Raw genomic sequence first — 24358 nt, forward strand, 5'->3', positions numbered from 1 at the left:
ATGTGAGAGCAGTACCATGAAGCAGAAGGGGAACCACCCAGGTTTGTAGCCCCAGGAGGTGGCACTCAGTGAGAGGGCACTGTCAGGCTGCACACAGAGCAGAGTGATCCTCCAGCTCCAGGGCCTCTGGGGAGGCCAGAGGCAGCGCTGCTTTGGAGCCCACGCCTGGCACTGGGTTGTGCCCATGCAGGCTGCAGGCTGTGTCCCAGTGCTGGGCTCACAGGCAGCAGCCAGGAGCTGCTCTGGGAGGCACCCAGGGTTCACCCTGTGCCGCTCACCTGCTCAGAGACTGCTTCTCCATAGCGGAGCTCTGTCACAAAGTGCTCACAGTTGCTGCCAAGCACATCATATTCCACCTCCTCGCCAATACATTTCTCAGCTCTCTGGATGATCTCCTTCACCGGGCAAGGAGTTAGGGAGTGGTCATACTTGTTGTTGACACAACATGTTTCATATCTGGCTGCGTCCGCCAGGAGTTGTTTCTTCACCTTCAACTTTCTAATATGTACTGTCCCACTGCCGGTTGACACGCGTAGAGAATTTTCACCTGGGAATGGCAGGAAGGATATAAGGCAGGTAGGCAAATCGTCTCTGGCCTGTCCAAAACCTCAGATGGCTTTTGGACTGTTCCCGGAAACCTCATCTACACACACAGGGTCCATATGGAGCAGCACCTGGAGGTACATAGGGCTCCTGGAGCACCTCAACATTCCCTCTGCATTCTGACAGAGTACATCAACCCTACCTACAGCAGTCACATGGATGACATATCCATCCCCCATGTAGAGGGCCCAGTGATGGTGACCTGGCTGCTTGATCTCGATCATGTCCCCAGGATTTGGGTAGTTTTGGTCATATATCGTATCAGGAATGCACAATTCAATGCCAACAAAAGTCATCAGCTGGAAAACACAGAGTAAACTCTCAGCAAAAAATTTACTTCCTTTTTGAGGAAGTTAAAATCAGCATTTCCACAGCAACAGCCAATAGGATGTAGCAGATAAAACCAGGATGATGTAGAAAGCTCACACCAGTCCTCAGCGAAGCACTGGAGGGAAAGTGGCAGTGTAAGGAAAGGAAAATTTGCTTTCAAGTGCTTGCAGACTACCACTAAAATGATCACATACAAAAAGTAAAAACAGATGTCACAAACGAGACTGTGCTGCTGGTGATCACATTGAATTGATGATGTGCTTGACTTGGTATTTCTTAATGGGATGGCAGGGACAAGCAAATCCAGAATGCTGGACTTGTAAACAAAACTATATCCATATAAAAGAAGGTCCTAGGCATGATGAGTTCAGGTTTTTATGTTTTATATAGCTTTATATAATGCTTTCCCTCAGGGTGGCAAAATCAGGGCAGAGACCCCATGCATCCAGGGAATCACTGCCTTTCTCTCAGCTTTTCCTGATGTTCCATCTGTGCTCTCTTTTTGGATTTCATCCGCAGAAAGCCCACTGACACAGTGAAGCCAACAGCACAGATCCTACTGCCAGCATGCAAACAATTGCTATCTTATCACTTAAAGGGAAAGCAAAAGTCATGGTGAAAACACGAGGAGCACTTTCATTTAGTCCCAGGCATGGGAAAGGAGAATAAGCAGCAATAATCAGGAGAATTAAATCAATAAGGAGCATGTGTCCCATGAGCAGAGGGGGTAAGACCCAGGTTTGTAGCCCTAGGAGAGGGCACTGTCAGGGTGCACACAGAGCAAAGTGACCCTCCAGCTCCAGGGGCTCTGGGGAGGCCAGAGGCAGCGCTGCTTTGGAGCCCACGCCTGGCACTGGGCTGTGCCCATGCAGGCTGCAGGCTGTGTCCCAGTGCTGGGCTCACAGGCAGCAGCCAGGAGCTGCTCTGGGAGGCACCCAGGGCTCACCCTGTGCCACTCACCTGGCCACCATAGCGGAGTTTTCTCACAAAATCGTCAGCTTTGAAGTCAAACACATGATATGCCATCTCCTTGCCAATGCAACCCTCAGCACGCTGGATGATCTCCACGGGCAGGGGACTGCGGTACTGGTCATATTTGTTGTTGACAGCCCAGGCATCATTTCTGGTCACCACCTTCAGGAGTGCCTTTTTAATCCTTAAGATGACTGTTGTCTCATTGCTGGCTGAATAGGATGGTATTGTTTCATCTGGAAAAGGAATGGATGTGATAAGGAAATCAGGCAAACCTTCTCTGTTTAGTCCATATTCTCAGATGACTTTTGGAATGTTCCTACAAACCTCATATACACACACAGATTCCACATGGAGCAGCACCTGGAGGTAGAAAGGGATCCTGGACCACCTCAATATCCCCGCTGCATCCTGCCAGGGTACACCAGCCTTACCTACAGGTGTCACATGGATGACATATCCACGCCCCATGTAGAGGGCCCACTGCTGGTAACATGTGCGCTTGATCTCGATCATGTCCCTGGGATTTGGCTTGAACTTGTCATGACTCATATCAGGAATGAGCAATTCACTGCCAACAGTACACCACAACTGGGACAAAAACAGTGAGGTATCAGCAAGAAATTCAGTTTCCTTTTTGAGAAAGTAAAGGTTAAAATCAACCTTTCCGTAGAAACAGCCAATACGATGCAGCTGATAAAACCAGGATGAGGTAGAAAGAATACATCAGTCCTCAGCAAAGCAGTGGATGGGAGGTGGCAGTGTAAGGCAAGGAAAATTTGCTTTCAAGTGCCTGCAGACTACCAGAAAATTCATCACAGACAAAAGGAGAAGCAGATGTGACAAACAGACCAATGCTGCTGGTGATCACCTTGAATTGATGATGTTCTTGACTTGGTATTTCTTAATGGGATGGCAGGGAGAAGCAAAGCCAGAATGCTCAACCTGTACACAAACCTATATCCATATAAAAGAAGATTCTAGGCATCTAGAGTTTCAGTGTTTATGCTTTACTAAGGCTTTCATTTAATTCTTTGTATAAGGGTGGCAAATCAGGGCAGAGACGCCATACATCCAGGGAATCACTGCCTTTCTCTCAGCTTTTCCTCATGGCCCATCAGTGCTCTCTTTCTCTCTGGATTTATGCCTGGAAAGCACACTGACACAATGAAGGCAACAGGACAGATCCTACTGCCAGCATGCAAATAATTGCTATCTTATCACGTAAAGGCAACCTAAAACTCGGGCTGGAAACACGAGGAGCAATTTCATTTAGCACCAGGAATGGGAATGGAGACTCAGCATCCATAATCAGGAGAATTAAATCAAAATTAGGCGTGTGCAGCATCAGTAGAAGGGGTAACACCCAGGTTTGTAGCCCCAGGAGGCGGGACTCAGTGAGAGGGCACTGTCAGGCTGCACACAGAGCACAGTGACCCTCCAGCTCCAGGGGCTCTGGGGAGGCCAGAGGCAGCGCTGCTTTGGAGCCCACGCCTGGCACTGGGCTGTGCCCATGCAGGCTGCAGGCTGTGTCCCAGTGCTGGGCTCACAGGCAGCAGCCAGGAGCTGCTCTGGGAGGCACCCAGGGCTCACCCTCTGTCACTCACCTACTCAGAGACTGCTTCTCCATAGCGGAGCTCTGTCACAAATTACTCAGAACTTCTACCAAACAAACAATATGTCACCTCCTTGCCCACATAAGCTGCAGCACGCTGGATGATCTGCTTCACTGGGAGAGGAGTTTGGTACTCATCAGACTTGTTGTTGACATGCCATTTATGATTTCCCACCACCTCTTTCAGGAGCTGTCTCTTCACTGTACTGGTAAAAACCGGCAGGTTGTAGGTTCCCAGCATTATCTTTGGTTTATCTGTATATGGAAGGGAGAAGACAAGGCAGGAAGACAGATCCTCTCTGGTCCCTCCAAGACCTCAGAGGAGTTTCCTCTGCTATTGCAAAAGGCTTTTACACACAAAGGGTCCATCTCCCATGGAGGGAGACACGGTTCCCAAAGCACTGCGAGAAGACCTCTGCAACTCGCCAGTCTGAAATACACTTACCTACAAGTGTCAAGTTTATGACAACTCCAACCCCCAAGTAGAGGGCCCAGTGCTGATGAAATGGCTGATCGATCTCGATCAGGTCCCCAGGCTGGGGTTTGCTGTTCTCCTGTCCCATCTCAGGAGCGTGCAGTGAGGACGTGCAGCTGTAGCTGGGCCGGCTGAGCGCAGGGCAGAGCGCAGCGGGGAGGCGAGGGCTGTGCAGGGGCAGCTGCCGGGAGCGCAGGCACGGAGGGTGTCAGTGGCGGCCCCGAGGGCAGCGGCTGCGGGAGCGGCGGCCCCGCTGGCACCCAGCGCATCCGGCCGAGGCCGAGCCCGGCCCGGCTGTGTGTGCAGCTGCTGCCGCCGGCCGCGCCTGCCCCCGGCCGCCCGCGGTGCCCGCGCTCCCCTCCCGGCCGCGCTCCCTTCGGGGCTCCGCTGCCACCGGCGCCGGGCCCGCTCCGCTGCCCAAAGGCGGCTGCCCGGGGGTGCCCGCGGTGCCCAGCCCGTGCCCAGCCCCTGGGGCACCTCCGGCCCGTGCCCGGCACAGCCGCGCCCGCCGCCGGCAGCGAGCAGGGGCTGCATCCTGCTGGGAAACGCCCGCTCGCATCGCCCGAGATCCGCTCACCCCAGCGCCTGCCCCGATGCTGCCGTGGGTAAAGTCCCGGGCTGGGGTTCTCACTATAAATACCATACCAGAGGAAGTTGCGTGTCCCTGCTGGGCCCAGTGCCAGCACTGCCCCGGAGCTCCCCTGTCTGTCATTGGATGACCCCCTGCTACTGGGAAGGCCGTACTACAATGTGTGGTGCCAAAATCATACTTGGACTGGAAAATCTCTTCTTGTACCCGACAAAACCAGGCCACTGCCTCATTGCATGGAGACTCTTTTCCAGAGAGGCCCTCCTGTGCAGTGATGGGCAACTGACCCTGTGCATTTTCAATCCACAGAGCATTATCTATCAGAACAACAACCTCTGTGTGCTGAGTAAATCCTGCCTTGAGGACAAGTCAGTCAGCACCACAAATGGCAGGTGATGCTGCTGAGACAGTTGAAGTGGCTTTGTGTAAATGCAAAAGACTTTGCAGCAAAAAGCATGGATTAGATTGATGTTAAGATCAACTGCAAATGCAGTGAAGAGGACCAGGTGAGATTCTGACACTGGGCTCCAGGATTTACAATGCTGGGGCTTCACTAACTTGCACTGAATCAACCAAGATTTTCATCCTCTCATGTGCTCCAAATCCAGATGGCTGAAATGCCTAAAAAGCCCTTCCATTTAGGGACCCACTGTGCTTGTGCTGGTTGTGCCCCACAGCACAGGCAAGGATTGTTCTCTCGGCTGTTGGGAGAACAACAGCCTTGACTCTACTCCATGGTAACTCGTGCGGGTCTGAGGCCATGCCTACATTTCCTAGAAAGGCTCAGGAGTGTTGAATACAGCAAGTGATGGATACTGCTGCTCCTCCTCACATTCTCAGATTGCACTTCAGGCCGTGTTTCACCAAATCCTGTCAATGCTCCCACCAGACTCCATGGAAAGGCAGCCCCACAATGAGCAACATCACCCTGACTGCAAAGAGAAGCACGGTGCAAATGCAGCTTAGATGAACAGCAAGACATTCTCCAAAGGAGGTAATTTCAGTATTCTTCTCTTAGAGGATGAAGTAGAGATGTGGAAGGTCCATATGCTGCCTTCATGCAGAGCTTCTTTAGCAGTGTGTGGAGACAGAATGCTCTGAGTACAGGAAGGTAAAAGCTCATGGGTTGCTGCATAACCACTTAATTAGCTGTGAAAGAAGCTTTGATTCAATTTCCAGGAATCCAAAAATTAGTTTCAGCTTCATTTTGATTATAACTTGCTTTTCTCTATTGAAACTAAGAGCTTTATTCAGATGTAATAACAATGGGCAGTACAAAATAAGAAGAAGCCTTCGCTTGGTTATTTAAAGCATTGTAAAACTGCCATTTAAAAAAGGATTGAATTAATTTTCTGTTTTGCTTTGCATGCTTGCACAGCTTTTGATGCACCTACTAAACCTGCTCATCAGCAGAGTATAGCACAAGTGTATTTTAGAAAGGGGAAAATAGTTATAAAATTGCTATTTTTAAGTGCTATTTTTCACCTCCTAATTTCCTTTTCTCCTCTGCCATGGACACAAGATAGTTTCTTTTTCCTGTGTAAATAAGGACACACTGCGGGACTGATCTTCCTCTACCATGGACAAAACAAACATCTGTTGGATAAGAGGGAAAACAATCATGGATAGTTACTTGCTGAGTTTGCATATAGAAATGCCATGCATGTGTTTCTGCATACAGGATATTGTTGTGTCATCTGTGTCCACTTCACTGGGCTATGGATGCTACAGAGGTGTTTTTAAAATGGGACACACCTATGAATACTGGCACTCTAAACAGGTATGTGCCTGTATTTCTAGTGAAGTATGTTTGAAACCCTACAAAATTCATGAAAAGTTCCAGGGCTATTGAAACTGGTTAGATTTGGTGTTACCAACCTTTTCAGTGCCCTCTGCAGAGAAGTTTTGAAGACAACTCCAGTGTGGAACTCTGAAAAGTTTATTTGATTTGAACTTTGCATTTCTATCCGAGGCTGAAACTTCATGTTTGAAATACTACAGGTAGTGCCTGGAGGCAGACTGATCCTCATGAGGTGATGGTAGCTCAGTCCAGATACAGCTTCAGTGTCTGAGGACTGGCACCCGGATTCAGTGTCTGTCTCTTTGTTCTGGTGAATGTCGAAGAATGCATTAAATTTTCAATGAGGGACCAAAATTTGTGAGATGAGTAATTAATTTCACTTCCAACCTTTATGCAGAAAACACTTTCATTGGCTATTTTAGTCCCACTAATAGAATAATCTGTCACTACTTCAGAGAAGCCGAGTGGTGAGTAAGTCTCTGAAAAACTTAATCTAAACATTTTGCTGTTAGTTAGGTGCTACAGTAACCAAAATTATGCTCTCAGATGTCTGTGGGGCTTGTGTCTTGTTTTAACATAAACCATAAGAGTGAGTGGTGACAGTTGTTATAAGACTGATGGAATGTAGAATAGCTAAAATATGGAAGTACGAGGAAATCAAACCATCATTTTAGCAGTACTCTGAGGCTGATTACTGCTGACCTCACAGACCATTACGTTTTCTTTCTTCCAAATAAATATCATATTCACAGTGGTTTTCTTAAATCAAAAAATATCACAGACTTTTATGCTACTTCAGTCTTCTCCCTCCCCCCGTTTGGATACTGTCTCCTGAGCAGCAGTGTAAGATCAGAAAGGTCTAACCTTGGTTAGATGGCTGTTCTGGGAAATCACACAACTTACAGTCTGGCTTTTGGTTTACAATATAGTTGCTGACAGAGAGGAATTGGCTATCAGCATTTTCTAGTTACAGACATGGATAAGCTGATAAACTGTTCCCTGGAAGCCAGGAGGAACAACCGTGTCCTGGGATGCCTCAGGCACAGCATTGCCAGCCAGGAAAGGGGATCCCTGACTCCTGACAAATGTTTTATGAATCTTCAGGAAGACATAAGGGTTAGAGGTGAACACTGAGAGCTGCAATTCCTGAAGATGGTGTGATGAGATTAGAGGTGGTGGAGGGGTGAAGGGATGGCAGCTCTGAGGTGCACTGACCTGTTTGCCATGATCACATGCTGCTTAGAGGCCGGCACAGGTTACATTGCCCCCAAATTCACTGCTAAAATCATTGTTCCTGGGCTGAATTACTGGGCAAGATTCAGCCTTTTGAGAGGCTCCTTGAGGAGGTGAATTACTGTCTGGAATGCTGCCCAGGAGCATTTTATTGCTGCCTCTCACTGATCTTGGTTAAGTCCATGTGAAGAGCTGAGGCTTTTGCCAGCACAGGTGTGTTGGCTGCACATCACATTTTTGTATCTCCAGTATCTGTAGGATGAGTAGCACTCCCATACTGAACAAGTGCTCAGACGTGCCAGTGTACCTGTGTACTTAAAGTACAGTAAATTCACGAATACAAGCCGCACTGAGTATAAGCCGCATCTCTGGAAGTTGGCAAATATTTCGTTTTTTGTCCATAAATAAGCCGCACCTGAATATAAGCCGCTCTGTCGTTCGCAGCGAGGACCCGCGTGCAACAAAGTTGCCAAATACTAACGGAATGGCGGCAGGGCGGGGTTTACTGGCTGAGCTAAGGCTGTGCAGGCTCGGCCCGCTAGGGGCTGCTGACGGGGCCAGGTAGCCCAGCCCGGCGCTGCCGCTCGGCAGGGCCACTGGGGGCCAGCCGCCGCTGCCACTGGGCTCGGTCACCCTGGCCCGGCGCTACCCTGTGGTGGCAGGCAGGGACGGAGCCCCCCGCCGCCTCCCCGAGCCGCGGCAGTGGCGGCCCGGGTCCCCCCTCTCCTCCCAGAGCCGTGGCAGTGGCGGAGCGGGGCCCCCCCGTCTCTCCCCCGGGCTGCGGTAGAGGAGGGAAGGAGAGAGCTCTCCCACCTCTCTCCCCGCCCCCCGTTCTGCCTGCAGGGAGCCAGGCTCCACCCGCGGTGCAACAGAGTAGCAATTTGTAACAATCGCAAAATGCCGACTTTGCAGCAGCTTGGCTCAGCACTCTGACTGGCACTTCTGAGGTTGTAAATGTCAGAAAATTATTCACATATTAGCCGCTCCTGATTATTAGCCGCATTTCCGGTTTAGGAGCAAAATCTTAGTCAAATTGGTGCGGCTTGTATTCGTGAAATTACTGTACTGGTGTCCATAATTTTGCAATTGCAACTTTTATATCAAGATAAGGCATTCCCTCTAATGGTCTTGCAATGACAATTAACTTCATCATTATCTCAGGAGATCCAAGTTGTATGAATTAGATTGTAATACCTGGCAAAGTCCAGACACCCAACTAAACTAGAAATTCTGTATTTCTTTTTGCAATGGAAGAACGTAAAAGGGCAAAACATAACCATGACCAGAGCATAGTAATGCCTGCCATTACTAAAAAGGCTTTCAATCCAGATGCTGCAGACAATCATGGAGTAGTCAGTAACAATGCCTTTTGACCAAGTGTATGTGAAGATGATTATCTGTTTGTGTAGAAATGTTCTTGATTCTCACATTTCTTGAGCAAATTAGTAATATAAAAGCAACAGTGGCTTAATCTGGGCATTAGCATTGTAGCTGAAGAATAAAACAAAAGAAACAAACCGCTGCAGATGAAGGGTAATTAAGTAGCTCTCCAATACCTTAGGGCGAAAATATTTGTCTATGGAATTTGAACTGTTTTCCACTCTTCTAAGAGAGCCTAAACATAGATCCTAAACACAGAAACCATGTGCAACACTAAACCCACAGTCCTGTAGCTGTAAGTAGGATTTGTGTTTTGTGTTTTGAGCAGGGAAGGTGGAGCTGCTGCCTTTGCTGTGAACACCTGATCATTTAGGGCCTGATGGAGTTTGTTGGCACCATTCTGTGTTTTGGGTCAGTGTTGCATCCCCATTGTTTATCAGTACATGATTCTCACCATAGGTTTTTTATCTTTATTGGTATTACTCACCTGATGAAAAAGGATCTTCAGGGCTTCAAGTTTAACAAAGATCTGAAAAGCTGTATGGTTACAGTCAGGGTGTAGATTGCCTGAAGGGACCCTGAGAGTTGAGAAAAAGCCCCATGATATAACTTCAACTCTTCCAAAAGAAGAAAGGGAGCTGGAATGGTCTGAGTGCTGTCTAGCTGGCTGGTGTAGGCCCAGGAAGAGGAATTGCTGTAAAATGGGGCTTTGGGAGAGAGGAGGAAAAAAAAAACCAAAACCCTTGTGAAAGAAGTCAGTGTCTAAAGCAGGGTAAAGGAGGGTAGTTAAGGAGAAATTACCATTGCGTATCACCAGTATGTGATGCCCCCTAAAAATCTGATGTGTTAAAAGAAAGAGTGAAGGAAATTTGTGTATGGATTTACTCTGGGTTCCCTCCCTTGCCCCAGCCCATGCCCCTCTTGGGGGCACAGACCCACAGAGGGCGAAGGGCAGAGAGCAAAGCGAGATGCTGTGAATCTGCAAGGTTCATCCCAGGGCTGGTGGCCAACAGGGACCACTGGTGGGTCACCACGTGGGGACAGCTTCCCCAGCCAATAGTCTGGTGCCACCAACATTGTCCATGTCCCCCACTACCCAAAGACATTTCAACCTGGCATGAAAGCAAAGTTTGGCTGTCATTGCTAGAACTATGTGCTGGGAGTGCATCACCTGACCCCAGTGTTTCAAGGGGCATTGGTATCTGCAGGGAGAAGGGTGGAAAAACATTCAATTGCCACATTAACCCACAAGTTCTGTGAATTAGCAAGGACTTCAGTGGATCCAGTTGATGAGCTGGACTTGCTCTTCCTCATGGGGTTGCATCACAGCTGTGAGGCTGCTGGTGGTGGCAGGATGTTGCTCTGAAGTACCATTGGATGCACACTTTTATTGCCAAAGCCTGAGGGCCAACATACACACGAGTTTTCCAAATACCTCCTCTGAAGCAGGCAGGGTGCTGCCCTTCTGGAAGTGCAGGACAAGTGCCAGCACCTGTGCCCAACCCCAGCCCCCTCTGCCCCCCTCACTGCCCTCTCCAAGATCTGGCCACACAGTTCCATCAGGGAATAAAACAGCCTTTGGCCTGGTTTTTCTGGAATCCAGCTTTGCTTGAAAAATGTCTCTGATATCAAAACGTGGCGTGCTCCCATTTTCATCAAAAGCAAAAAGACTCTCCCCATATTCCAGAGCCAAATTCATTATGTATTATTCACATTTATATATATATTTCAAACACATATGGAATAGAAAAATTGCTTGCAAGTGCTTGTGGACTACCACAAAAATCATCACAGAAAATGAGATAAAAGCAGATGTGGAAACCAGGCTAGTGCTCGAGGTCACCTAGAAAGGTGACATTCTTGACTTATTACTTCTAATGGGATAGCAGAGAGAAGCAAGGCTGAAGTGTTGTACTTGCACAGAAAGCTATGCTCAAACAGATAAAAGATGATTTGAGGCAAGATGAGTTTGGATTTTTACATTTTAATAAATCTTTGAATTAATTATAACAACAGTTGTTAGTAAGTCTTGATTATACTCGTGGCAAAAGCTGGACAGTGACCAAGGACTCCTTGCCTTCTTTGAGCTCTTTTTAACAGCACCTCTCTTCTAGTATATCTTTGTTTGCCTTTAGAAATTTGGCATGAGTGAAGTGATCAACAATATTGTGGGAAGTGATACCAATACTGGCAAGAGTACCAACACCAAGACCAGCGACAAGTGGAATAGTGGCTGGAAGAGCAAGACCAGCCACAAGAGGCAAACGGGCCAGAACACCAACAGCGGCTGATCCAACCCCAGAAATCAGTGGCGGATAAACGGCACGGAGTTTCGGTAGTGCTGTCATGGCCTGCAAAGGGAAAGTAAAACACAGGTTAGAGATATGATAAACACTTATATTTACCCCCAGACATGATGACTGAGAACAGGCAAAGATAGTCAGGGTAATTAAATCAATGAGAGACATGTGCCCCATAGGGTAAATGGGTAAGACCCAGGTTTGTAGCCCTAGGAGAGGGCACTGTCAGGCTGCACACAGAGCAGAGTGACCCTCCAGCTCCAGGGGCTCTGGGGAGGCCAGAGGCAGCGCTGCTTTGGACCCACGCCTGGCACTGGGCTGTGCCCATGCAGGCTGCAGGCTGTGTCCCAGTGCTGGGCTCACAGGCAGCAGCCAGGAGCTGCTCTGGGAGGCACCCAGGGCTCACCCTGTGCCACTCACCTGCTCAGAGACTCCCTCTCCATAGCGGAGCTTGGTCACAAAGTGCTCACAGTTTTTGTTGAACAAATGATATGGCATGACCTTGCCAATCTCACTCTCAGCACGCCGGATGATCTCCTCCACAGGGAAAGGAGTCCGGCAGTGGTCATACTTGTTGTTGACACACCAGTTATCATTTCCAGCAGCCTCCTCCAGGCGCTCTTTTATCACTTTACTCTTGCCCTTTCCAGAGCGTAGTGACACAGAGCCAATTGACACAGATGAAGAATTTTCACCTGAAAGGAAAGGAATGGAGGAGATAAGGCAGGCAGGCAAATCTTCTCTGGCCCCTCCAAAGCATCAGATGACTTTTGGACTGCTCCTGGAAACCTCATCTACACACACAGGGTACACATGGAGCAACACCTGGAGGTACACAGGGCTCCTGGAGCACCTCAACGCCCCCTCTGTATCCTGCCAGGGTACACCAGCCTTACCTGCAATTGTCACATGGATGACGTATCCATCCCCCACGTAGAGGGCCCAGTGAGCGTACTGTCCCCGTTTGATCTCAATCAGGTCCCCAGGCTTTGGGTCATCCCTGACATCTCTCATATCAAGAATGTGCAATTCACCACCTACAAAAGCCTTCAGCTGGAAAACACACGGTAACCTCTCAGTAAGAACTTGTGTTTACTATTAGAGAAATTAAAGGTTCAAATAATTTTTCCCATAGAAGCAGTCAATAGGATGAAGCGGATAAAACAAGGATGAGGTAGAAAGATTATACAAGTCCTCAGCAAAGCAGTGGAGGGGAACTGCCGCTGTAAGGATAGGAAAATTTGCCTTCAAGCACTCGCAAACTACCACTAAAATCCTCACAGACAAAAGGCAAAAGCAGATGTGAGAAACAGACCAGTGCTGCTGGGGACCACCTGGAACTGATGATGTGCTTGACTTGGTATTTCTTCACGGGATGGCAGGGAGAAGCAAGGCCAGAATGCTGAACTTGCACACAAAGCTATATTCATATAAAACAAAATTCTAGGCATGATGAGTTTGTCTTTTGATATTTTATCAAGAATTTCATTTAATTCTTTCTCGAAGGGTGGCAGTAGCAGGGCAGAGACCCCTTTCAGCCAGGGAATCCCTGCCTTTCTCTCATCTTTTCCTGATGGTCCACCAGTGCTCTCTTTCTCTCTGGATTTCACCCACAGTGAAGGCAACAGCACAGATCCTACTGCCAGCATGCAAACAATTGCCATCTTAGCAGATAAAGGGAAAGCAAAGCTTAGGCTGGAAACACAAGGAGCACTTCCATTTAGCCCCAGGTATGGTAATGGAGAATAGGCACTGATAACCAGAACAAGTAAATCAATGAGAGACGTGTGCCCCATGAGCAGAAGGGGTAAGACCCAGGTTTGTAGCCCTAGGAGGTGGCACTCAGTGAGAGGGCACTGTCAGGCTGCACACAGAGCAGAGTGACCCTCCAGCTGCAGGGGCTCTGGGGAGGCCAGAGGCAGCGCTGCTTTGGAGCCCACGGCTGGCACTGGGCTGTGCCCATGCAGGCTGCAGGCTGTGTCCCAGTGCTGGGCTCACAGGCAGCAGCCAGGAGCTGCTCTGGGAGGCACCCAGGGCTCACCCTGTGCCACTCACCTGGCCACCATAGCAGAGTTTTCTCACAAAATCATCAGATTTGAAGTCAAACACATCATATACTATGTCCTTGCCAATGCAACGCTCAGCCCTCCAGATGATCTCATTCAAGGGCAGAGGAGCGCAGTTCTGGTCATACTTGTTGTTGACAGCCCAGGAATCATCTCCAGCCACCTCCCTCAGGTGCTCCATTTTAACCTTCATGATGAGACTTGTCTCACTTTCAGCTGCCAGAGATGCGACTCCTTCATCTGGGATATGAAGGGAGGAGATAAGGCAGGCGGGCAAATCTTCTCTGGCCCCTCCAAAACCTCATATGCCTTTTGGACTGCTCCTGGAAACCTCATCTACACACACAGGGTACTCATGGAGCAGCACCTGGAGGGACACAGGGCTCCTGGAGCACCCAAACACCCCCTCTGTATCCAGCCTGGGTACACGAGCCTTACCTACAGGTGTCGCATGGATGACATATCCATCCCCCACGTAGAGGGCCCAGTGATCGTAATGTCCCCGTTTGATCTCAATCAGGTCCCCAGGCTTTGGGTCACCCGTGTCATCTCTCATATCAGGAATGTGCATTTCACGACCTACAAAAGCCTTCAGCGGGAAAACACACAGCAAATTTTAAGTAATAAGTTTTGTTTTCTTTTTGAGAAAGTTTAGATTAAATAATTTTTCCCATAGAAGCAGTCAATAGGATGAAGCTGATAAAACCAGGTTGAGGTATAGCTTTCACCAGTCCTCTATAAAGCACTGGGGGTGGAGGTGACAGCGTAAGGAAAGGAAGATTTGTGATCAAGTGCTTGCAGAACACCACTAAAATCATCACAGAAAAAAAGTAAAAGCAGATGTGGCAAACAGGTCACTTCTGCTGGAGATCACCTGGAACTGATGATGTGCTTGACTTGATATTTCTTCATGGGATGGCAGGGAGAAGCAAGGCCAGAATGCTGAACTTGCACACAAACCTATATGCATACAAAACAAAATTCTAGGCATGATGAGTTTTTTATATTTTATTAGGAGTTTCATTTAATTCTTTCTCGAAGGGTGGCAAAAGCAGGGCAGAGACCCCATGCAGCCAGAGAATTCCTGCCTTTATCTGAGCTTTTCCTGATGACCCATCAGTGCTCTATTTCTCTCTCTAGAAAACCCACTGACACAGTAAAGTGATTTCAGTAATTAAATCACTGAAAGACATGTGTCCCATCTGCAGAAGGCATAACATCCAGTTTTATAGCCCCAGGAGGTGTCACTCAGTGAGAGGGCACTGTCAGGCTGCACACAGAGCAGAGTGACCCTCCAGCTCCAGGGGCTCTGGGGAGGCCAGAGGCAGCGCTGCTTTGGAGCCCACGCCTGGCACTGGGCTGTGCCCATGCAGGCTTCAGGCTGTGTCCCAGTGCTGGGCTCACAGGCAGCAGCCAGGAGCTGCTCTGGGAGGCACCCAGGGCTCACCCTGTGCCGCTCACCTGCTCAGAGACTGCTTCTCCATAGCGAAGCTCTGTCACAAAGTGCTCACAGTTCCTACCAAATGAACAATACATCACCTTCTTGCCAATACAAGCTGTAGCACGAGACATAATCTCCTCCACTGGAAGCGGATCTGGGGACACATCAGATTTGTTGTTGACACGCCATTTATTACGTCGCACCACCTTCTTCAGGCACTCCTTCTTCACCATTCTGGTGAATACTGGCACCTCGTGGGCCCCCAGTTTTACCTTGTCTTTACCTGTATATGGAAGGAGGAGATAAGGCAGGAACACAGACACTCTGTGGCCCTTCAAGACCTCAGAGGGGTTTCCTCTGCTCCTGGAAAAGGTTTTTACACACAAAGTGTCCACCAGCTGCTCACGGAGGGAGACAGGGCTCCTGAAGCACCCAAGATTTCCCCTGCACCTCTCCAGTCTACAATATCCTTACCTACAGGTGTCAAATGGATGACATATCCATCCCCCATGTAGAGGGCCCAGTGCTGATGAAATGGCTGGTCGATCTCGATCAGGTCCCCAGGCTCGGGTTTGCTCTTGTTCTGTCCCATCTCAGGAGTGTGCAGTCAGGACGTGCAGCTGTAGCTGGGCTGGCTCAGCACAGAGCAGAGCTCAGCGGGGAGGCGAGGGCTGTGCAGGGGCAGCTGCCGTGGATAAGGTCCTTGGCCGCTTTCTCCTTCTGAGTACAGAAAGGTTAAAGCTGATTGGTTACTGTATAACCACCCTAACAGTTTGCCAGTGAAAGAGGCTTCAATTTCATTTCCAGGAACTCTAAACCAAGATTTTGATTAGCTACTAAGCCAATTTTATCTCCACACACAAGGTTTTTATTTCAACTCTTCTCATTCCCTGCCTAATGGGGTGGTTAGGGCACGGAGTGAATGAATGATTGGTTTCTTGGCGTGTGACCTGTTCAGGGCACACAAAACCAGGCAGCCTCTCACCGACAGCTGTTCTGCTCTCACCTCCCCCTAGAGTGTAGCAGTTGATGTAACAACAGCAACACAGGATTCTGTGTCTCACAAGTGGGATGCAGATTACCTGGCTCCAAAAGCTTGAGGTGTATACTCCAGCTAAAGGACAATAAATCAGACTTTCCCTTGAAAGTTTTCTTCCAAGACAATCCACACATCAGCTTTGTGACAAGGAAATGCTGTGTCTCAGTCCATTGGGTGATGAAGCATGGGTGCCTCACTGCTCATTCTTCACATCCCTCACCCCCAGCACTGCAGGGACCCTGGCTTTGCCTTCCTGCTGCCTGGCAGAAGATTGATCTGATGCTGGCACTATGAACGCTTTAGAATCAACATTTGGTCCCTGAAGTGAGAATGGCCACAAGTCTGTGAGTCAAAGTCTCCTGACTGCCTTAGTAATTCTTTAAGCCCCTCAGTGTTTTGGCAGCTCAAAGAATAAAATCCTAGAATGGGCTGTGAGTCTGAAGGGATGATGAAAATCGTGTAGCAGGTTCGTTCAGGTTCAAGGCCAACAATCACTCCACTTGGAGAGGTGAAGTGGGAAATTTTGGTGGCAGAGTGGAAGAAAGAACTGACAGAGAAAAAGGCAGCTGGGGTTTTTCTGTCACTGACACTGGAGATCTGCTGCTGACAGAGAGAGTCAGCAGAAGCAGGGACAGGAACATTGTCGTGGGCTGAAGGACAGGTGTCTGATAGGGAAGGTAGGGTTCTCTTTTGAAATTTAGAATATAGACGTTCTCTATCCGAATTAGTGCAATTTTGAAATTCAGGGGCTTGCAGGTAAAGGTATGAGAATAGGAATAATAGGTTTTTTGCTAGTATGTATAACAAGGCAAAACCACCCAATAGTAACTACGGCATCACTAGCAAACAGAACCAAGGACACAGTAACATTGTTCTCGGCCGCAGGCACTTTCCCTTTGGTGTGGCTGCTGTTCCAGTGGGCAGGAATGAGCGAGAAATGGCTGGGTGCTGGACGGCCGTAGCTGCAGAGCGTCCCGGGAAGGCAGCAGGGTGCGGGCTGCTGTGTGGAGAAACGCGGAGCAATCCCGAACAAAGAGCGGTGTCGGGCCAGCCCCGGCCCGGCTCTGAGCAGGGCAGGGAGAGGCGGAGTTCAGGATTTACGGGCACACGAGCAGATGGTGCGAGGTGCCCCAGGTGCCGGGGAATTCTCCCCGCAGTAAGCGATAGCCTGGACGGCTTTTTCTGATGTCTGAGAGTGACAGATGTAAAAAAAGATCTGCTACGGCTTTATCCTCTGTTTGGTGTGACTGTCCCTCTGAGAGAACCCTCTAAAGAACGAGAGGGATTTGCCTCTCCCCCCTCCCGGATGCCTCAAGCAATTAGTCATCGGTGCTTTTTTTGCAAATCTAAGGGGGAAATTCTACAAGTAACAAGGAAAGAAAAAAAAAAACAAAAAAACAAAAAACGAAACACCTCAACACTGAGCATTATCCACCTCGAATTTTTTCTCATACTAATATGCTATATCAAATTTAAACTTTTAAATTTAATACATACATGCACGACCTTAATTATCTACATATATACATGAATATACAGACACGGACATAGTGTCATGGGTACTTCATCTGGAAATAAAGTTTTGTTTGAGGTATGCATTGGGTTTCTCTATGTTTTGCATTACCCACTAGGTAGAGCCTGGATCAGTCTATAGGAGATGATGGGGCTGTGTTTCTGTTCTTGGGGCAGTCAGTTTTAGGTCTGCTGCATGCAGCAGGTGAAAGCAAACTGAGGCTTGCATTCTGCTGCTAGGAGAATGGAGAAAAACGTGTTAGCAATGTCAGTGGTGGTGTACCACTTTGCTGCCTTGGACTCCAGCTCCTACTGGAGTTCCAGCATGTCTGGCATGGCAGCACTCAGCAGTGGAGTCACTTTATTTAAGCTATCATAGTGTACAGTTAATTTTTATATTCTGTTAGACTTGAGCACAGGCTAAATGGGGCTGTTGAAGGATGAGTGGGCCTTGCTGATCACCTCTTGGCTCTCCAGATCACAAATTATCTTGTGGATGGGGATTGCAGCATCTTCATTTGTTTGATACTGCTGGCAGTGCACAGTTGAGGTGGCAACAGGCACCTGTTGCTCTTTCACTTTCAGGTGTCCCACTGCAAATGGGTTTTCTGATAGTCCAGGCAAAGTGTTCAATTGCTTAATGCCCTCTGCCTCTACAGCAGCTATTCCAAAAGCCCACCTGAGTCCCTTTAGGTCTTTGCAGTAACCATTCCTGAGAACGTCTATGCCTAGAATTCACAGAGCCTCTGGGCCAGTCACAACTGGATGTTTCTGCCACTCCCCTCGGCAGAGTCAGTTCCTGTGATCCCCCCACCAACCCAGCAATAGAAACAGGTTCTGCCCCCACACGTCCCCATTGTACACTTGTGCATCAGAATTAACTACTGCCTCACATTTTTGTGGCTCTGAGGTGCCAGGCCATCAGATCTGCACTGTCTAAAAGACCTGGTATTCCCATGCCTCTTCCTGGCTAGAGGCAGGGACCCTCTAGCCCTGCTTAACATTTTTTTTCTTTGACATACATACTAGATGGTTTTTTAAGGGGGTCTGACAGATCATCTTCCCTTCTGTTATACCTGGCAGCTTGGTTATGGGAGGTTGAGGCTGCCTCCACTTTAGTAGAACTCCCTTGGTTAGTGCTTCCCTCCCTGAGTTGATGCAACTGTGCTGCCAGGACACAAGTGGTTTTCCCATCCCACCTTCCATGAGAGGCCATGAGAAAACTGTTTTCTTGTGGAGAAAAAAATCTCCATAGACTGAAGAGAAGTCTGCTCTACCAAGTGAATTTGTGAAAGACATTTTTAGAGTTGGTAAATTGACTGGTTCGCTTCTGTACATTGTCAGTGTGAAAGAAATGAAGTGGTTGGGGGAGGAGTAATGTTCTGAAAGTTTTATTTTTTTTCTTACAGTTTCTAGCAATAAAGCTTTTCTTTCTACTCCTTTAAAGTTTGAGCCTGTTTTGCTTTCCTCCTAATCCTAGCTCACAGCAGGAAATGGGTAAATAATTCTAGTGGGTGCACTGGCAATTTGGCCAACACTAAATCCACAACAACACATCCAAAAGAATTCCTCTGAGACTTGCAGTCTTACCTTGCCAGACTTCCATTCTTAGAGAAGGGAGTGAGAAAAAACTGTGCTGATAGTATCACCTTTAAAAACCTCCCTCTCCTTTTTGGTTTGATTCCTCCAGAGATGATTTAGCCTGCCTCACCCTCAGTTGATCGAGAGCTCTCTTGCAATTTCAGCTTTTTTCTCATGGATGAGAAGGTAGGATTTGACTTAATTTTAGCAGACTTGACTTTTTTAGGAGTATTGTTAAAGGGCAGGTCCCAAGCCCATTTCACAGAGCAATGATCCACTACAGAAGACAGGTAAGACCAGAAAGAAGCTGCAAACACCCAGGCTGAGATATGACACAGGATGTGTCAGCTGTGAAATCTGCACATGCTTCTGTGTGTTTGATCCCTGTTTGGCAACCACCCCTAGCAGAAAGTAAAGAGCAATTCCCTTGGTATTAGCACCCATTTAGCTCTGCCCCCTCTCCTCCCCAGCAGTCAGGAAGTTGCCATGAGGATCCTGGCAGCTGTTGGTCCATCCTGTCGGCAAGGTTTAAGGATGCTCAGCTCCCTTCTTTCCACCTCACACCCTCTCACAGGAGCTGCTCAATTTACACACCACAGGCAGGGGCTCCAAGACACTGCACTGGCCTTGCCTGCCCTTTTGCAGATTTGGCTACCAGAAGTTATCCACATAATCAAGTCCTCAGCAATACTTTCATTCTGCCTTTACATAAAGGTAAAGTTAAAATCAATGATTCACAGAAAGAGCCCATAGGATGTAGCTGATAAAACCAGGATATGAATAGACTGCACCAGTGTTCAGAAAAGCACTGAAGGGGAAGGGCAGTGGTGGAAGCACGAGTGGAAAATTTCCTGGCAATTACTTGCGGACCACCACAAAAGTCATCACAGACTTTGAAGTAAAAGGAGATGTGGGAGCCAGGCTAGTGCTGCTGGGGGTCACCTAGAATGGTGACATTCTTGACTTATTACTTCTAATGGGATAGCAGAGAGAAGCAAGGTTGAACTGTTGAACATGCACACAAAGCTATGCTCAAACAGATAAAAGATGATTTGAGGCAAGATGAGTTTGGATATTTACATTTTAATGAGCCTTTGATTTAATTATCACACCAGCTTCTAGCACGTCTTCATTATATTTGGGGCAAAAGCTGGACAGTGACCAGTGACTCCATGCCTTCCTTGAGCTCTTTCTAACAGCACCTCTGTTCTAATATACCTTTCTTTACCTTTATCAATTCAGCAGTAGCACTGTTGTAAGAAGTTATACCAGTACTGGTAGCAAGACTAAAATCAGTACCAGCCAAAAGAGGACTAGAGGTCAAAAGAGTAAGTCTGGACAGAAGACTATAGAGGGACTGAAAAGAAATACCAGCCCCTGCTAAACCAGCTATCAATGTTGAGAAACAATGGAACCGACATCTGCAAGTACTGCCATGGCCTGTAAAGGGAAAAAAAAACCACAGGTTAGAGACATGATAAACACTTATATTTACCTCTAGAAATGATAACTGAGAATGGACACAGATAATGAGGGGAATTAAATGAGAGAGACACATTAGCCCCATGAGCACAAGGGGTAAGACCCAGGTTTGTAGACTGAGGAGGTGTCACTCAGTGAGAGGGCACTGTCAGGCTGCACACAGAGCAGAGTGACCCTCCAGCTCCAGGGGCTCTGGGGAGGCCAGAGGCAGCGCTGCTTTGGAGCCCACGCCTGGCACTGGGCTGTGCCCATGCAGGCTGCAGGCTGTGTCCCAGTGCTGGGCTCACAGGCAGCAGCCAGGAGCTGCTCTGGGAGGCACCCAGGGCTCTCCCTGTGCCACTCACCTGGCCACCATAGCGGAGTTTTGTCACAAAACCGTCAGCTTTGAAGTCAATAACATAATAAGGCAACTCCCCGTCTATGCATCTCTCAGCACGCCGGATGATCACTTCCACAGGCAGAGGACAGCAGTACTGGTCATACTTGTTGTTGACAGCCCAGGAGTCATTTCCAACCACCTCCTTCAGAAGCTCCTTTGTGATCTTTTTGATGACTATTGTCTCACTGCCAGCTGGTAGGGATGGAACTCCATCATTTGGGAAAAGCATGGAGGAGAAAATGCAGGCAGGCAAAACTTCTCAGCCCCATCCAAAACCACAGATGGTTTTTGAACTGCTCCTGGATATTACATCTACGCACACAAGGTGCACATGGAGCAGTGCCTGGCAGGATATATGGCTCCTGGAGCAACCCAACATGCCCTCTGTATCCTGTCACGTTTCACCAGCCTTACCTACAGGTGTCCCATGGATGACATATCCATCCCCCACGTAGAGGGCCCAGTGATCGTCCTGTTCCCGTTTGATCTCGATCATGTCCCCAAGATTTGGGGTGTACTCGAAGTCACTCATACCAAGAATGTGCAATTCACCACTTATGAAAGCCCTCAGCTAGAAAACACAGAGTAAACGATCAGGAAATTTTAGTTTACTTTTTGTGAAAGTTAAGGTTAAAATCAGTTTTTCCATAGAAACAGCCAATAGGATGCAGCTGATAAGACCAGGAGGAGGTAGAAAGCTTGCACCAGTGTTCTGCAAAGCACTGGAGGTGAAGTGGCATTGTAAGGAAAGGAAAATTTGTTTCCAAGGTCCTGCGGACTACCACAAAATTCATCAAATACAAAAGGAGAAGCAGACGTGACAAACAGACGAGTGCTGCTGGAGATCACCGTGAATTGATGATGTGCTTGACTTGGTATTTCTTAACTCGATGGCAGCAAGAAGCAAATACAGAATGTTGAACTTGCATACAAACCTGTATCTACACAAAAGAAGATTCTAGGCATGATGAATTTGGGGTTTTTTGTTTTGTTTTGTTAAAGCTTTCATTTAGTTCTTTCTATAAGTCTGGCAAAAGCAGGGCATGCAGCCAGGGAATCCCTGCCTTTCTCTCAGCTTTTCCTCATGGTCCATCAGTGCTCTCTTTCTCTTGGGATTTCATGCCCAGTAAGCCCACTGACACAGTGAAGGCAACAGCACTGATCCTACTGCCAGCATGCAAACAGTTGCTATCTTACCAGAAGAAGGGAAAGCAAAAATGAAGCTGAAAACACAAGGAGAAATTTCATTTAGCCCCAGGTATGGGAATGGAGAATCTGCAGCGATAATCAGAAGAATTAAATCTAACAGAGCTATGTGCCCCATGAGTAGAAGGGGTAAGACCCAGGTTTGCAGCCCTAGGAGGTGGCACTCAGTGAGAGGGCACTGTCAGGCTGCACACAGAGCAGAGTGACCCTCCAGCTCCAGGGGCTCTGGGGAGGCCAGAGGCAGCGCTGCTTTGGAGCCCACGCCTGGCACTGGGCTGTGCCCATGCAGGCTGCAGGCTGTGTCCCAGTGCTGGGCTCACAGGCAGCAGCCAGGAGCTGCTCTGGGAGGCACCCAGGGCTCACCCTCTGTCACTCACCTGCTCAGAGACTGCTTCTCCATAGCGCAGCTCTGTCACAAAGTACTCAGAACTTCTACCAAACAAACAATATGTCACCTCCTTGCCCACATAAGCTGCAGCACGCTGGATGATCTGCTTCACTGGGAGAGGAGTTTGGTACTCATCAGACTTGTTGTTGACATGCCATTTATGATTTCCCACCACCTCTTTCAGGAGCTGCCTCTTTACTGTACTGGTAAAAACTGGCAGGTTGTAGGTTCCCAGCATTATCTTTGGTTTATCTGTATATGGAAGGGAGAAGATAAGGCAGGAAGGCAGACCCTCTCTGGTCCCTCTAAGACCTCAGAGGGGTTTCCTCTGCTATTGCAAAGGGCTTTTACACACAAAGGGTCCATCTCCCATGGAGGGAGACACGGTTCCCAAAGCACTGCGAGAAGACCTCTGCAACTCGCCAGTCTGAAATACACTTACCTACAGGTGTCAAGTTTATGACATATCCATCCCCTATGTACAGGGCCCAGTGCTGATGAAATGGCCGGTCAATCTCGATCAGGTCCCCAGGCTGGGGTTTGCTCTTGTCCTGTCCCATCTCAGGAGCGTGCAGTGAGGACGTGCAGCTGTAGCTGGGCCGGCTGAGCGCAGGGCAGAGCGCAGCGGGGAGGCGAGGGCTGTGCAGGGGCAGCTGCCGGGAGCGCAGGCACGGAGGGTGTCAGTGGCGGCCCCGAGGGCAGCGGCTGCGGGAGCGGCGGCCCCGCTGGCACCCAGCGCATCCGGCCGAGGCCGAGCCCGGCCCGGCTGTGTGTGCAGCTGCTGCCGCCGGCCGCGCCTGCCCCCGGCCGCCCGCGGTGCCCGCGCTCCCCTCCCGGCCGCGCTCCCTTCGGGGCTCCGCTGCCGCCGGCGCCGGGCCCGCTCCGCTGCCCAAAGGCGGCTGCCCGGGGGTGCCCGCGGTGCCCAGCCCGTGCCCAGCCCCTGGGGCACCTCCGGCCCGTGCCCGGCACAGCCGCGCCCGCCGCCGGCAGCGAGCAGAGGCTGCATCCTGCTGGGAAACGCCCGCTCGCATCGCCCGAGATCCGCTCACCCCAGCGCCTGTTCTGCTGCTCCCGTAGGTAAAGTCCCGGTTTGGGGTTCTCACTATAAATACCATACCAGAGGAAGTTGCGTGTCCCTGCTGGGCTCACTGCAAGCACTGCCACAGAGCTCTTCTCTCTGTCATTGGATGACCCCATGCTACCGGGAAGGCTGTACTACCATGGGTGGTTCCAAAACCATGCTTTGATTGGAAAATCTCTTCCTGTACCCGACAAAGTCTGGCCACTGCCTCATTGCATGGAGATTCTTTTCCAGAGAGGCCCTCCTGTGCAGTGATGGGCAACTGACCCTGTGCATTTTCAATCCACAGAGCATTATCTATCAGAACAACAACCTCCGTGTGCTGAGTAAATCCTGCCTTGAGGACAAGTCAGTCAGCACCACAAATGGCAGGTGATGCTACTGAGACGGTTGAAGTGGCTTTGTGTAAATGCAAAAGACTTTGCAGCAAAAAGCATGGAACAGATTGATGTTAAGACCAACTACAAATGCAGTGAAGAGGACCAGATGAAATCCTGAAGCTGGGTTCCAGGCTTTGCAATGCTGGGGCTTCACTAACTTGCACTGAATCAGCCAAGATTTTCATTTCTCATGTGCTCCAAATGCAGATGGTTGAAATCCCTAAAAAGCCCTTCCATTTAGGGACCCACTGTGCTTGTGCTGGTTGTGCCCCACAGCACAGGTAAGGATTGTTCCCTCAGCTCTTGGGAAAAGAGCAGCCTTAACTCTACTCCGTGGCAACTCGTGCAGGTCTCAGGCCTCAGGCCTTGCCAACATTTTCTAGAAAATTTCAGGAGTGTTGAATACAGCAAGTGATGGATTCTGCTGCTCCTCCTCACACTGTCAGTTTGCACTTCAGGCCGTGTTCCACCAAATCCTGTCAGTGCTCCCACCAGACTCCATGGA

General features: G+C 49.0%; 2 protein-coding genes across 3 annotated transcripts in view; both read right to left on the reverse strand.

Moving 5' to 3' along the window:
- LOC117000800 overlaps window positions 1-23523 on the reverse strand; it is a 140244-nt gene extending 116721 nt beyond the window's left edge. For both annotated transcript variants that reach the window (XM_033068826.1, XM_033068825.1), the window contains exons 1-4: window positions 23442-23523; window positions 22382-23045; window positions 21213-21369; window positions 20764-20990 (exon numbers count right to left, since the gene is read on the reverse strand). In XM_033068826.1, coding sequence (XP_032924717.1) covers window positions 20764-20990; window positions 21213-21369; window positions 22382-22630 — 633 coding nt within the window. In that variant the 5' untranslated portion in view covers window positions 22631-23045; window positions 23442-23523. The remainder of the gene's footprint in view (window positions 1-20763; window positions 20991-21212; window positions 21370-22381; window positions 23046-23441) is intronic.
- LOC117000808 (phospholipase A and acyltransferase 1-like) lies at window positions 12894-15507 on the reverse strand. The gene is made up of 3 exons (XM_033068841.1): window positions 15280-15507; window positions 14826-15088; window positions 12894-13353 (listed from the first exon to the last, which is right to left on the reverse strand). The coding sequence occupies exons 1-3, from the start codon at window positions 15395-15397 to the stop codon at window positions 13336-13338; spliced, it is 399 nt and encodes a 132-aa protein (XP_032924732.1). The 5' UTR covers window positions 15398-15507; the 3' UTR covers window positions 12894-13335.
- Window positions 23524-24358: the final 835 nt, after the last annotated feature.

Source organism: Catharus ustulatus, chromosome 10 (assembly GCF_009819885.2).
Source record: "Catharus ustulatus isolate bCatUst1 chromosome 10, bCatUst1.pri.v2, whole genome shotgun sequence".
NCBI classification, from domain to species: domain Eukaryota; kingdom Metazoa; phylum Chordata; class Aves; order Passeriformes; family Turdidae; genus Catharus; species Catharus ustulatus.

Bases quoted from the DNA above. Each gene is read 5' to 3' on its own strand.
- LOC117000808 (XM_033068841.1), bottom strand. From the start codon at position 15,397: ATGGGACAGAACAAGAGCAAACCCGAGCCTGGGGACCTGATCGAGATC. The intron at 15,089-15,279 runs GTAAGGATATTG...TTCCATATACAG, and splicing joins CATCCATTTGACACCTGTAG to GTAAAGACAAGGTAAAACTG.